Raw genomic sequence first — 15546 nt, 5'->3', positions numbered from 1 at the left:
GAGAGAACGGTTGTAGGAATTTCGTCCGACAAGCAGCTGGAATTCTCGCGGTCTATCGAAATTGCGGATCAAAGGATCAAAAGTGGCTGTTTTATTAGGGAGCATAGCTTTGCACTTGCACGGATCTTATCGAGTGTTCTGCGAAAATTACCGCCAAGGGACGCCTTTGTACGCGTTCCCTGAAAGATTCCACGGTTTCCCTTGCCCTTTGAATCGCCGCGAATACAGGAGTATTCATCGTGTAACATCGTAGACGGGAAAACCTAAGGTTTCGTGTGGTCGATACGCTCGGTTCTCCCGGTTCAATTTTAATAAATTCAAGGGAGCTTCCTCGACGTTCGATAAATTTAAGAGGATAAGGAAACATGCTTTGAATTTTTTAAATCAACTATCTACCAAGTAATTGGATCGCTTCTTCAAAAAATTCTTAACATTTTTGGTGATCGATGTTTAACTATCATACACGTATTTTTAATTATTCCTGAAGAGTCCTTCAACCCTTTGTCGAGTGAGGCTCGACATCACATTTCTCTTGGATCTTATTAATAATTCAGATAAATCGCATATATATATTTTCATTTATTTACTATTTATAATAAATGAAAAATGTATCTGTCATGTACACCACACTGTGTGTTCTCATTTTATTGAGAACCTCCTTTTAATCTATTTTGTAAATGAAGATAATAAGAATTAAGGAGTACAAAGAGTTAATCATATTTCATTCAAAATTCCTTCAATAGTCGAAACAGTGAAACGAACTTTGGAGACTCTGAGAACACTGAAGTTTGAAGAAAATTAAAAATATCTTGTTCAGTTACTGTTTACAAAGCGCCAGATCAATACATTAGTTAACCCGAATGTTCATTTTGCAAGAGAAATTTCAAGCCAGAAACTTGCTCGAAAACGAGGCCAATAATTTAATCGAGTGAAATATGTGCAAGGGGCTAAATATCTACACTACAGCTCTCCATGTAATTTACCGTTTCTGTACCGTTTCTAGCCAGTTGTTTACAGTTCCCGCGGGATCCACCGTCCCTGTGTATTTTTCCGAGCCACGGAAGATTCAAAATCCCGCACGTATGCGTCAACAAATAGACGGCGATAAAACGAGCGTTACATCAATCATTGTATCCAGAACTGAACGGTGTACAGGGAATTTTGAGTGTCAGCAGAAATGACGAGTCAAACTAACTGGGATCGCAGGCGGATTTTATCGATTCCATTCATGCGTAAGTACGGATGTACAGGATTTCCGGGGAAATTGCATCTTATTCAGCGAAAAAGAACCAACTCGTAAGGCTTTTATTTGTTAAGTTGCTTTTGTATACAAGGTTCCCTATCAAAGTCAAATTTTTTTGACTTTGTCAAGTTCAATTTTTTTTTTTTGATCAAAGTAAAAAAAAATTACTATGTACATGTGGTTTGCATGTTTTAATTTTTGCAATTGTTCGAACTATTTTTTTAACTTTGTCGAGTTCAATTTTTTTTTTTATCAAAGTCAAAGAAAAAGTATTATCTACATGTAGTTTGTATATTTTAATTTTTGCAGTAGTTAAAACTATTACAAACATGTAGGTCAATCATTTTTTTCTTGAAGTAAATTATTTATTGAAGACATATATTATTTAAAAATTAAAAAATGACAAACTCCCTAAATATGTTCAAAAATTCACAACCTCCTTAAAATTAAAAAAAAGCTGTAGATCTGCAAAGAACCCCAAAGTGCAACTTTCAAAAGCTCTGTCCTCGACCCACAAAAAGAACTATTAATATAACAAAAGAACTATCGAAGGTCATAATTAAATTGGCAATGAGAATTTCCAGCTTAACAGTTGTACGTGTGTCCCGACAGATAGGAACAAGTATGTAAAGTAATTAAAAGGATAGGAGAAAAAAGAGAGAGAAGCAGCACCTCGAGGCGAGCGAAGGAAGGTTACAGAGAGGACAGGAAATCAAAAGCGAGCATTAAAAGTTGTCGATGCTTTAGCGGCACAGTGGTCGTTGCCAGAAAGGACTCCTTTGGGAGTACATAGGAAGAGGATGACGATGGTGGGTAACACGAGGGGTGGGAAGCCATTCCGTTCATCTGCCGAGTCATAAAGCAGATAGTACAGTTCTATCCTTGAAAATACATAAATCTTGGCTCCGCGTAATGTACGAGAAATGAGCCCCGCGTAAAATAAATGATCGGATCAGCCGTCGTTTCCGATGAAGACCTTGACTCTAACTTCATCTTCGAATTCTGTATGGAGGAATCGCCGTGTGTGGACTTAAAATATTCTGTAGATCATTATTACTGTTGATCATTATTTTGTTTGATAAATTGTCTTTGATAAAAGTTTCTATTGTTATTAAAAGAATGAGTGAAATAAGTTTCAAGGAGAATGTACGAAATTTTGCAGAAAATGGAAGGAATGATTCGAAGGTGTATTCGCAAACGAGAAGATAAATTGGTAAATCTTCGGTAATACGCATTTTATCAACTCGTCTCTTTGGAATGCCTATCACACTCTCTCCCCCGAGGAAGATTCCTCCCCCGGCTGTCTAAAGGCACTTTACCCTGGCGTTTGCAAGATACACCACTTTTATCGGCACGACAAGCAGTCGGAGAATGTACGCCACTGTTGCCAACGCTGACGCGAAGACGTTAAAAAGATAGCCGAAGAGAAACGACAAATTCAACGCGAGATACTGGCGTTTTCGAGCAGCGCGTTCAATTATTATCCATTAACGTCGCCGACGCATACGAATAATTCACATCGTTGTGAACCGTGCATTTCAACGGGACGTGAACCGTGGGTTCCTACGAATGCTTGCGGGTAAAGTGGATAAATCTTCAACCCGTCGAGCACCCATAATCGCGATCTAAATATAAAGAGAAATCTAAATGTCAAATGCTTCAAAGCGAATCATTGCGTATTTAGTGCTGTAGGCAAAAATTATGAACCTGTTCCTTCAACGATTAACTAAAGCAGTTTATGTATTTTGGAGTTTAATTATTTAAGGATTATATGGAATTAGTTTTCGTTCATTTAGTGTGTCGCTAGATTTCCAATTGTTAGATTTATTTATTTATTTATTTATTAGATTTATATATAAATATTTATATCATATGTGTAGATTGATATATTACTAGATGCTAATGTTTCAGTAACTGTACCTCTAGATCCCTATACTTCTTCATCCACATATTTCTAGATACATATCTCTACACGTATATATCTCCACACATGTACATTTCCACATATGTATATCTCTACACATGTACATATATCTCCACACATGTACATCTCCATATATGTAGATCTCTACACAAGCACATATACCTTCACACATGTACATTTCCACATATGTATATCTCTACACATGTACATATATCTCCACACATGTACATCTCCACATATGTATATCTCTACACATGTACATATATCTCCACACATGTACATCTCCATATATGTAGATCTCTACATAAGCACATATACCTTCACACATGTACATTTCCACATATGTATATCTCTACACATGTACATATATTTCCACACATGTGCATCTCCACATATGTGTATCTCTTCACATGTACATATATCTCCACACATGTATATCTCCACACACGTATACCTCTACCATACATTCTTACACCCATAAACCCTCATAATTTTACATCCCTTTATCCCTATATTATTATATCCTTAATATCCCCATATTAGCTTGCTTACATTATAAAGCAGGTAATAATTTCTGATTAAATTTCGCGTGAAAGAACTCATTCCGTACGTTGCTAATTAAACGGATCACGTTATAATTTAAGATAAAATGTTTAACTCTCCTACCGGTAATTCCAATGCCAATTAAGCGTATTTCGTTTTCATCGTGGATCGTGTCGCGACAATACGTTTTACGGGATTATGGGTTTCATCGTTAAAGGAACCATCGTAATTAATTCCATGTAAAGCAGCCGATGTACGTTGTTGCATTTGCATAATGTTGTAAACTCGTAAAGCTAACAGAAAAAAAAAGACGAATGGAGTAACGGTATTTACACTACTATCTCCCAACTTACCAACTCAAACATGTATTAATTATACTGACACGATGGCATGTGTGTTTTGTTTGAAACTTCCTCCGCGTTAGATCGCTTCGTTCTCGAAAACCGGATTATATACGAGCGAGAAAGAGCAATATGCAAAAACGAATACTAAATAATTTTTGGGGTGCATCAGATTGCAAAAGTTGATCAAATTAACGACTTCCTTCGTAGACATATTTTTTTATAGGTTCATTTAAAGCTTCTATGTAAAAAGGGGTGAAGAATGTTCAGATACTTTCAATTTCTCGAATTTTTTCGTCCCACATCCTTAAATCCCCAAATCCCAAAACCTCTAAATTCCTATGTTCCCAAATCCACCCCCAAATATTCTCACCCCTATCATATCATTCTCGTACAAGATTCCCCGGTTGCCTACCCCCACATTTAAAATCCTCAAAAGCGCGGGAAAATACGTCTGGAGCTATAACGTATAATGCAGTCGACGGGATTTTCGAAATAAATCTTGGAAACAAATAAAAGCCGGGGCAATGCTCATAATTCCGTGGGAGGGCGACCGTATCGATTCGAACGCAGCTCGATGGTTTTGCGAAACGCATCGACGATCCGCTCGCAGGCAGCCGGTAATCTCCAATGCGTAATATCGGTGTTCACGCTAAAACGAGCAACGCCAATAAAATGAAACAAGGCGGACTACTGTCGGCAAGGCAAAGTGTGCCGCTCGATAATTTCGTAATTCGACAGACTGGCGACCGCACGACTGGTCGTCACAGCGAAGGAAACAGGGGGGTTGAAAAAAAAGAAAAATTCGCAATTTAATTAATCCGCCCCAGTTGTATCGGTCCTGGTGACGGTGTAAAATGTTTGCTCGCTCGTTCGTTCACTCGCCAGCGGCCAGTCCGATAAATTGGAAGTACAAAGCTTCGAGTTTATTAGATCCATAATATTTTACAAGAAATTGTTTCTGCCCGAACCCATTTTTCACTGCACTATCGATATAGATGAACACGTTATCGCTTTTTAAGGCGGTCATTTTCTTTTTGTTTCTAAATTAGTGACTGCGAGTGGAGTCGAAGTTGAAGAATTTTGTTTCAATTGCCTTTCATTGTTATTTTTATATTTTTTATCAATCCACGATGCTGTTGACTCGTCATATGAATAAGGCAGTAGATATTGCTAATATACGTGTAGGTCTTAATACATTGTTTAAAATCTCTAAATGTAAGGATTTAAGTTTTTGAAAAATTCTGCATGTATATTTATGGAGCTATGATTTTTTAAACTTGTAAAATTAAGAGTTTCAATCAATGTACCTACATATACCTTAATTTTAATAAATGTAACCTTAATGTAATTTTAATGAATGTAACCCTAAGACTAATGCTAATATGTGTATACATACATATGTGTATAATATATGTATACATAAATATGTGTATAATATATGTGAATAATATATGTGTACAATATATGTGTACATACATATGAGTATAACATATGTGTACATACATATGTGTATAATATATGTGTATAATACGTGTGTACATACATATGAGTATAATATATGTGTACATACATATGAGTATAATACATGTGTACATACATATGAGTATAATACATGTGTACATACATATGAGTATAATATATGTGTACATACATATGTGTATAATACATGTGTACATACATATGAGTATAATACATGTGTACATATATATGTGTATAATACATGTGTACATACATATGTGTATAATATATGTGTACATACATATGTGTATAATATATGTATATTTAAACTCTTGATATTTCGTTATATATATAATTCAAACAACACATATGTACTTCTAATGCCTCCATTTTGTTTCCCTCCAAGAATCTTTGCTAATGTAAAAACGATTTGTTCGTATGACAAATATAGGAGCAACGTCATCAATCTGAGATAAAAATGAATGAAAGAAAGAAGTAGGGATGGCAGGTGCGTCCAGGTAGGAGCGTTAAGAGGGTAAGTTTTATCGAAGGGATGGAACTGACCCCGAAAAAGTTGGACAAACGTGAAGTACCCTTCAGAAATCCATTCGACATGCTGCGAATATCCGCGGTCGAGTAGGAAGAGGAAGATCATGATGCAAACTGAACAAATAAGATTCGGTATCAAATAAGGAATAGTTATTACGCTTGTGAAAGGGGGTTGAGAAAATTCTGAGAGAAAGTTGGAAAATGAGAAAAGACCGAAGGAGAAATGCGTTACCCAGGATGAATGCAAAAGGGCTGAGATGCGAATAGAAACTGTCCGCAAACATTTTTCAAGAATGCTAAAGTACCGAGAGAGGACGACATTGAAAATAATAATGCGGGACACGATAGAGAATGATGTAAATGTGGCCATTTCTTTTTACAAAAATAACTATGACATCATTTACCGACGTCTGCTTGAAAACGTCGAGAACAAAATGAAGGAAGATGGGAAGAGAACGAAATCTGCGTTTCGAGCAATGCTAACGCAACATGAAATTAAAAACTCCGCACTCTCTGATGGCTCAGAAGTTGTATTGCATTTAAAAGTATAATTACTTCAAAAATGGATGAGTAATCAAACTTTATGAAAAAATGGTAAATATACTTTGTGTAACTTGCATAATGAACACTTCTTATTTCTTAAGAAGCTGAATCTACTGAACCGCGTAAATTACTGAGAAATTATAGTAGCTACAAAATTACTAAATAACATTTCAATTAATTTAGTATAACTCGTGAAGAGATAGTAAACAGACATTTTAAAAAATATCTCTTTCTGCGATATGTAAATATCTACGATTAATATCTATGAAAATATTGAATTCATACAGTTCGATGTTATTCGATTATTGATTTACCATTTCTGTTTTTATTGCGTTCTTTAGCAGCCACTTCAGCAATATATTTTACGCGCAATGTAAAGTACGGAATATCCGATTTTAATCTATCATACCTGGAATTTATTAATTAGTTAAAAATGTTTCAAACATATAAATAGACAACTTTTCTCAGAACTCCATTCGTACAAAAATTCCTCCATTTATTCTGGCCGAAAAAGCAGTAGGTTACAGTATTAAAATATGAAAAAGTTCATGAAATATTTTTAATTAAAAACTGAAATACTAGAAATATGAAAATGCTAATTTTTTGAACATCGCATCTAACACTTTTTGTGCAAAATATATAAGGAATCTATCAATATTAATATATGGTTTGTTCCCAGAAAGTACACTTAAAAATTGATTCAGTATTTCTAGTATTGAAAAGAATTTTTTCATTAATTTCTCCACCACAGTTAATTAATCAGTTACTATATTTAATTAATTACGTGATCCATTTGTGCCCGCGCTAAATACAAAGGCCACGCTTTCACAAATTACTGGACTGATATTAATTCACTACACCCTCAACTGTTACTATTATCCACCGTTCAAAACGAGTCTCTTCCACATTCTTTCTTATCAAGAACAACGTTTCTCCTTTACTCGCAAAGTAATTGAAATTAAAAAATTTTACAGTGTCCAACGTAATTGAATTAGTCTCCATTTATGCAGAGTACAAAGTCACATCTTGATTATCCGTGTATTACAAATTCGAATCGGTTACATCCTCTTTTATCATTTCTCGGTATGTGCCTGAGCTGTCCGCCAGAGAAATGAATGTGAACAAACACGCCCAAAGAACATTACCTATCTCCACCGAAGAACTAAATGAAAAGAAAGCAAGATGAAGGGAGAAAGAAAGTTCTTCTTAATAAAAAAAAAAAGGAAAAAGCGGAGAAAACAAGAGAATATCACACCCGTCGTGACAACGTCCGCGTCCCGTTTTGGCTTCAACGTCCTTTGAGCCAAACCACCGCACCCGTTCACACCCTCCCGTACACTTTACCCACCCTCCACGAACCCACCAGCCCTGGTATATATACACCCTGGATACGACAAACCAGCACGAGCGAAGGGAGTTATACTCCCGTTGTATCGTTCCTGCCTTTTCACGATGCGTCGCCTATCTTTCAGCTAAACAGGCCATTTCATCACGTTTCGTTGCTCCGTGTCTCGTTATGGCCTCTCTTTTCTCGCTATCTTATTCTTTCAAGCTCGTTTGTATTCTTATTCCTGTAGTTTCCCACGGTACCATGTGCTGTTTTCCTACCGGTCTATATTTCCTCGCTCAAACACCGCGAATATTTTCTATCGAAGCGATTTACAAGCGCTTTAAGGGGCATTTAACCCTTTCAGGCTGGATTTTTGGTCACGGGCAATGAAATCGGAGATGTGACTATCGATTATCGATATCGTATCGATGTTTTACGTTTAATGCGGTTATGGAATGGAGACTGGATTTGAGTAAAATGCAACGTGAAATTTAACTTATCACGGAATTTGGTTCTCAAATTTTCGGATCTTTAGGTTTGGAAATGTAGGAAATTTTATTGAGGAAGTGGGAATTTGGGGGTTGGAGGATTTGAAATTGTAGAATTTGGAGATCGAGATTTGGAAATTTAGAAATTTAGGGGTTGAGAATTTTGGGATTTTTAAGGTGGGACTTGGAAATTTAGGAATTTTTTATTTGGATATTGAGGGGTTTAGGGGTTTAGGGGTTTAGGGGTTTAGGTGTTTAGGGGTTTAGGTATTTAGGGGTTTAAGGGTTTAGGGGTTTAGGGGTTTAGGAGTTTAGGTATTTAGGGGTTTAGGTATTTAAGGGTTTAGGTATTTAGGGGTTTAGGTATTTAGGGGTTTAGGTATTTAGAGGTTTAAGTATTTAGGTATTTAGGTATTTAGGTATTTAGGTATTTAGGTATTTAGGTAGTTAGGTACTTAGGTACTTAGATACTTAGATACTTAGATATTTAGGTACTTAAGTATTTAAGTATTTTGGTATTTTGGTATTTTGGTATTTAGGTATTTAGGTATTTAGATATTTAAGTATTTCAGTATTTATGTATTTAGGTATGTAGGTACTTAGGTACTTAGATATTTAGGTACTTAAGTATTTAAGTATTTCAGTATTTATGTATTTAGGTACTTAGGTATTTAGGTACTTAGGTACTTAGGTACTTAGTTACTTAGGTAGTTAAGTATTTAGGTACTTAGGTACTTAGGTACTTAGATATTCATGTATGTAAATATTTATATATTGGGTCTGGAAAAAGGTTCGTAGCTTTTTTTAGTAAAGTTCAACTGTTTGCCTTATTGTGTGAAAATTTATGTAATCATATGTTTGGATACTTAGGCATGTAGCTACTTAAGTATTCAAGTACTAAGGTATTTAGATATTCAGGTACTTAGGCATTCAAATATTAAAAAATCTAAGGATTTAGACATTTAATAATTTGCTTCTAAAAAAAGAAATACATAATTCAATTCTAACAAATATTTAATGAATTCATCTAAGTACCTGCAATTTCCTAATGAACAAAAATATATCATTTCTCAATTTCAAAAACGGAGCACTCTGAAACTTCCTCTCCTTATTATGGTCAAAAACAGCGACATATTTAAACATCGTGGTACTCGAATTATTAATGCAATCGTAATCAAAGAAATTATACAAAACTTTCGCACTTCGAAAAAAGCAGGTATATACCTGTATACATAAGTCTAAGTACACCCTCCGAGCATATTTCTGCAATTTCTCGTAGCACTTCAACAGTTAATTATACGAGAAAGATATTCTTTGAGTTAACAATGAAGCAAAACAGAGGAAAAGCGAGATGAAGGTATAATATGAATGCAGTACTAATGCAATTTGTGGACCTACTTTCAAAGTAAATTTCACTGAACGTGTTGAAGATGTACTATCAGACATTTAAACGGGAATTATGCAGCTGAATAAAGACAATGGGGTTTTTACCATTTCATGTAACATTAACTATCACCATTTACGGCGGAATTTTTAAAACTCCTAGCTACTAACCTATATTAAAGTCTCCCTTTGGAGAAAATATTTGAAAGTACACATTTTAGCGGAGTACATACATACATGCATATCAAGTGTATCATATTAATAACATGGGTATTGAATTAATATTTATGGAAATATTTGAAGATCGAAAAATGTGAGGCAAAGGGTGTCAGTTTTAAGGGAACATATATGGACATTGTATGCGAATCATAAGTTTCAAAAATTATCATAATTGTTGGTCATTTTACTGTAACTTCAGATTGTGTTATTCAATAATTTTGTGTAATGCAATAATTTTATTCAGATTTATAAACTGAAGTTCAGCTGAGATCATGAATTTCAGCATGAAAAATAATTAATAAATAAAACAGAAAATAATTGTATGATGTACTTAAAAAGAGACTCTTCAGGCAACTTTATCTTTTGAGAACATTTGACCAATTACGAAAATCTCATTCATTTGTTAATTTATTAAAATAAATTATTTTTGGTCAACATTTAGCCTTGCTCATACACCATGCTATATTTTAAAAAATGTATCTTGAAGTGTAGGAATAAAAGTTAGAGAAAAATATATCACTTTAAGTTTGCGTATGTGATATTATTCTCTGACGTTCAATTCCCTAATGTTCGAGACCAGTTTCACGCTATTGCAGGTGAACGCATTGTTTTGAGTTGTGTCACTTTTCAGACACGATATGGTAAAGTTTGAATGCTGAAAAGTATCGTGCAACCATGTTTGCGTCAAAATAGATCGCGGAAAGTTGTGCATGGCGATGGTCCGATTGGAAAGGGATTCAAAGTTCGGCAAAGAGCTTACAGAGAAAACAGGGTTTCTTAAATGCTTCCAACGTCGCAGAAACGATGTTTAGTCTCTAAGCGAGGAGACGTTGCACGCAGTTTTTATAACAATAAACCGTATTGTCAGTGAAAATACATGGCGCGATAAAATAAGTCGATCCTTTAAAAAAAGAACGTGAAAATACATTTCCTCGTTTAGGATAAATTTAATCATTAATTTGAAAAATTTCAAATTTGGTGACACAAATATTTGTGCCCATATTTTTAGAAAATATGTGGAAGATATCCTGAGAACAGTTGAATTGATTCTATCGAAAATTTTCACGGACATTTTACACCGAAAAAAACTGCGCTCTTCATATAGGAAATTCCTTTTTGTTCCGGCGTGAAATTTACTCAAATCGAAAAAATGATTTTTTGCGGAAAATTGCTTCAATTTGTACCTTTACGTGGTTAAAAATTACATTCACAAAAAATGGCTACGGTACAGTTTTTTATTGCACTGCAACAAATTAGTAGTTTTTTTGCTTTGAACTTTGTAAAAATACCATTCGGATCATCTCGAGGAAAAAAGGGTCACGTAATACTGGCTATGGTATGAATATTTTTTGCGCCTTTTGTATGTAAATTTTTGGAAAATTTTAGAGTGTGCCCACTTTGTAATGGTACAAAAAAAAGGACTTCGTTCTCTCTTTAAATTTACAGATTATTTTCTAGCACTCTTGATGTATTGACCCTTCCTCATTTCTGTCGCAAAACATTTCGTAAACAAATTATTTTAATATTCTCAGAAAATATTTTAGTCTTTCGAAAATATATTTTATTGCACTGTACCTTAAATATTAAATTTCAATGCAGAAAAATTGTCTATAAAATATACCTAATTGAAAAATTAATCAGACAAAAATATTTCAGAAATTGTCAACTGTTTTGTTCACTGAAATATTTTTTCAAATGGTAAAATCGATTTATACGATTGGAAATAGTTTTGACTATAAAAATGGTTGCAGTTTGAAAAAGATTGCGAAAGAGTAGAATATACCATTTTTTTAATTTGAAATCAAACTCGAGATATAATCCGTCCCAATTACTCGAGCTGTGTATGCTTTTCGTAAATGACTGTCTGTCTTTATGTACGCTCTTTGTAGTGAAAGGATTAAGCAAGATTAAACCTGATTTAATCGTGAAATCGAGTATCGCAATCGATTCATCAATGAATCAAAAAGCAGCTGCGCAATTTCGCTAGTACTATTTGTCGCTCGTAGAAAATTTATATATTATACATCGAAATCGCTACTTGTAGTTCTTAACTGTTTCTAAAAGCTCAAGTATGACGCAGAAAAATTTTAATCAGATCAGTAAAATTTTCATTTTATTCATTATATGAATATTTTAAAATTATGAACATTTTACCCATTAATCAGTAAAATCAGTTTATCAGTAAAAATTTTATTGTGCTCCGCAATGGAAGCCTAAGCATAAATTGTTTAGACTTTATGACGTTTTTATGCAACTTGCAATTAGTCGCACGTGTGCAGTAAATTTCGTCCCTATGCAAATCCGCTACGTTGTGGTAGAATTGAGTACAGCTTCAGTTTTTTTGCTCTTTCAAAAATCCTCTGCAATTGTAGCTCTTCTTTTAACCAGCGTATTTTGAACAAATTTTTGATATAATCAAATTTCATAGAAAAAATAGAAATATTAAACGGAGTGCAAAGATAGGATTTAAAAGCATTTAGTTATTTTAACTGTATTTAATAACAATTCTGTCTAAAAGTTCTCGTATCGGAGTTCGCTTCTGGCAACCACAGAGCAAACACGTGTCCCTTTTATTTCTCCAATTTAACATCGTATATTTAATAACTCTCGCTATGTAAATGTCATGTACATAACATTTTTTATTTAATACGTGCGTTATTGTGTTACAGAGTTAAATGTACAACCACATAATCACACATGGTAACTTATAACCACATAATAAGTAAATTTTTCATTTTAACTCGCTCGTCAGCAAAAGAAGTTTACAACCATGTACACGATGTGAACATCTACAATTAAATGTTCTAATACGATGCAATTTAACAAATTTCTCGCACCGTCCTACACGCGTTTAAACGAAACGACAAAGCCTAAATAATAGCCAAATGTTATAACGATTAAAAAAATGGTACTTACGAGAAGCATGAGTTTCACTGAACAGGATGACCTGCAGTAATCCACCCACAAGGAGCGTAGCCAGGAAGAAGTATCCCGAGCTGCAGCCCATCACGGCATCACTACTGATTTCTACCCTTGGCAGTAATCCTCACCGAAGCACCGATTCGATCACGGACCGATCACGTTCTTCTTTATCGAGTTTAACTCTCGACTTACGGCACTGTCACTCCGTAAACATCCGGTTATCATCCGTGGCACAGGATCCACTTAAACATCGACCACAGCATCGGTGCACGAGAATTCCAGTTTACTCGCGTCACATGGCGTCGTCAACTTTTCACGCCCATCGTAACACCACGGGGTCACTCGCGCGTTTCTCGATCAAACCCGTGCTCGATCCGTCGATTTCACTTCATCGAACCTCGATCGTCGAATTCACCCTCGGACGCGGTCGGTATCCACTCTCCATGCTCCGTCCAAGATCGATGTCACCTCTCCCCCGAAAATCGATCCTATCCCATCAATTAAAATTCATTATGCACTCGGACGAAAGAAAGAAACAATTCGATCTCCTTTGTACGCGAGTTCTTTACGAGCCACGAAGCAGCTGATGCAATTTCAGTGAATGCACAGCGCCCGGCCAATTATCGGAGTTTAGGGGACCGGTTGAATCTTCTCGAGCGGAACGTCGACGGACTTGTTAAACTTTGCCGCTAAAACGTCGTTGTTGATAATGTAATTTGAATCGAAGAACCGACGCCCGAGCACGACAGAGCTCGTCGAAGCCTGAACGCGTACTGGCTCGTCAAACGCTCGCCTACAAATTATCCCTGCGCGATGTTTCGAGCGTAGAGTATAAACAATCCGGCGGACCTTTCTCAAGATCGACGACAACCGTTATCGCAGGCACATAACGGAAAATATTCGAGCGTGGAGAGTCACTTAACGTTCGCTCTCGAGTTCGATGATTTACGCGCAATTGAAGCGGAAAACGGGGGTCGAAACGGTTCGTACAAATCACGTATTTAGGGCGGCACGTAAATCACCCACGTGTTCGCGGAAACGTACGACCTTTTAAATCGATTGCGATCCGGCGAGGCTCGTGGATGTTAATTAAAAAGTATCTCCGGCAGTTCGACGAAATTAAAGGCAAGTGACACCTTGCTGAAATGGCATTCGTTTGCGTCGGTGATTTGTACGCGCGTCGATCATCGGTTAATAAATCGCTCTGTTGCGAGAAGAACGAAAACGTTCGCGAGATTTGTATCGGTTGAATCGTGACAGCACGAAGAGAAGACGAGTAGATCACGGAAGCCGTATATCTCGACATCGGTTTATTCCCACCTCTAATCATCGGTCCGCGAGCTGGCGAAATCCCCTGGTGCATATGCATCGAGCACTCGCATTGTTCCTGGCGCTTTTTCGCCCGTGTACCGTTTCGGATTGTTCGATCTCCACGAGAGAACGGGTCCATTAACTTCCGTTTAGAAAAAACTTCGGCTCGGAAAATAGTCGCTTCCGACGACAATGCATTTTCGGAGATGGAAAAATGTTCGTATCACCGCGTTGTCTCGCGCGTGACTTTGAAAGAGAAAAACGAACGCGAATTTATGGCGGAACAACGTGACGGCAGGGAGCAAAGATAAATATGAAACGAGGAAAGGCAAGCAACGAGAGAGACACGTGGTCGTATCGCGGGGTTAGATATTAAATAAACGCTCCCATTCGGTCGACAAAGGAAAACGACGATCATCGCCATTAAATGCCAGATGCCTGTCGCGAGTACGCGTACTCGGAACAAAAGCACGGCCCGTTAAAGGGCCCCGACAGCTTTGACGGCTTCGAGAGTTCAAATATCATCACGGCCGCGCGCACCACGAGTGCCCGGCAAAGTCGACGAGCTCTTTCGTTGTCACCGGCGAGTGCGGAATTTCCTGAAAACGGTACAGAGAGAAAGAGAGAGAAAAATAACAGAGACAGAGAGGGAAGGTGGGCAGAAAAAGACTACCACGCCTGCGGTTTCAGCTGCACGTTTCACTCTCTTAACAGCCGTCCGTTTGCAGACACATTCGCGACCCTTTTCAGAAACATCGTAGCACTCTAAACGTTTGTCGCTTGACACGATCTTTCTGCTCGTAAGAGTGTCGTGGACGTACCGGAAGGTGATTTTGTTTTCGAATCACCTTCGGAGTGATCCGCGCGACGGAACTGTTTCGCGTCGATCGAACGGGCTTTCTGTTCACGAGGGTAAACGCGGACGAACGGAACGCTCACGATTATCGGAGCAGATGGAAAAAGCTCGACGCGGAACGCGATACGAACACGCTTCGAGTGTAGTACTCTCGGGTCTGGCTTTGCTTTCGGAACTGAGTCGAGAGAGAGAGCATCGTCAGAGTTTCGAGGGATTCAGAGCTACCCCTACCCCCTACCATCGTAGCCGACCTCTGTCTCTCGGCAACCCGCGTGCTCCAGCTCGCGTAGTTTTCCCCTGAACTGCCACCCCCACCCGGACCACAAGGATCTCCCCCACTTTATCGAAAGCATCGCCACCCCAGCTTTCGCGTCGACTGCGCGTCGAGGCGCCTACACGCGCGCAGTCGAATCCAGGCACGCGCGTCACCACC

General features: G+C 37.2%; 1 protein-coding gene across 6 annotated transcripts in view; it reads right to left on the bottom strand.

Moving 5' to 3' along the window:
• The window catches only part of tei (irregular chiasm C-roughest protein teiresias), a 429576-nt gene extending 414273 nt beyond the window's left edge, over nucleotides 1–15303 (bottom strand). The window contains exons 1-3 of one of the 6 annotated variants that reach the window (XM_076535393.1): nucleotides 14931–15072; nucleotides 14267–14856; nucleotides 12941–13434 (exon numbers count right to left, since the gene is read on the bottom strand). In XM_076535393.1, the coding sequence (XP_076391508.1) occupies nucleotides 12941–13031 (91 nt within the window). In that variant the 5' untranslated portion in view covers nucleotides 13032–13434; nucleotides 14267–14856; nucleotides 14931–15072. The other 5 variants (XM_076535391.1, XM_076535392.1, XM_076535390.1 and 2 more) reach the window with 5 other exon arrangements.
• Between the last annotated feature and the right edge of the window lie 243 nt (nucleotides 15304–15546).

This window comes from Megachile rotundata, chromosome 9 (assembly GCF_050947335.1).
Source record: "Megachile rotundata isolate GNS110a chromosome 9, iyMegRotu1, whole genome shotgun sequence".
In the NCBI taxonomy this organism is placed as follows: domain Eukaryota; kingdom Metazoa; phylum Arthropoda; class Insecta; order Hymenoptera; family Megachilidae; genus Megachile; species Megachile rotundata.
Note: the sequence above shows the minus strand (reverse complement) of the source record. Positions and strands in the feature narration are given on the sequence as shown.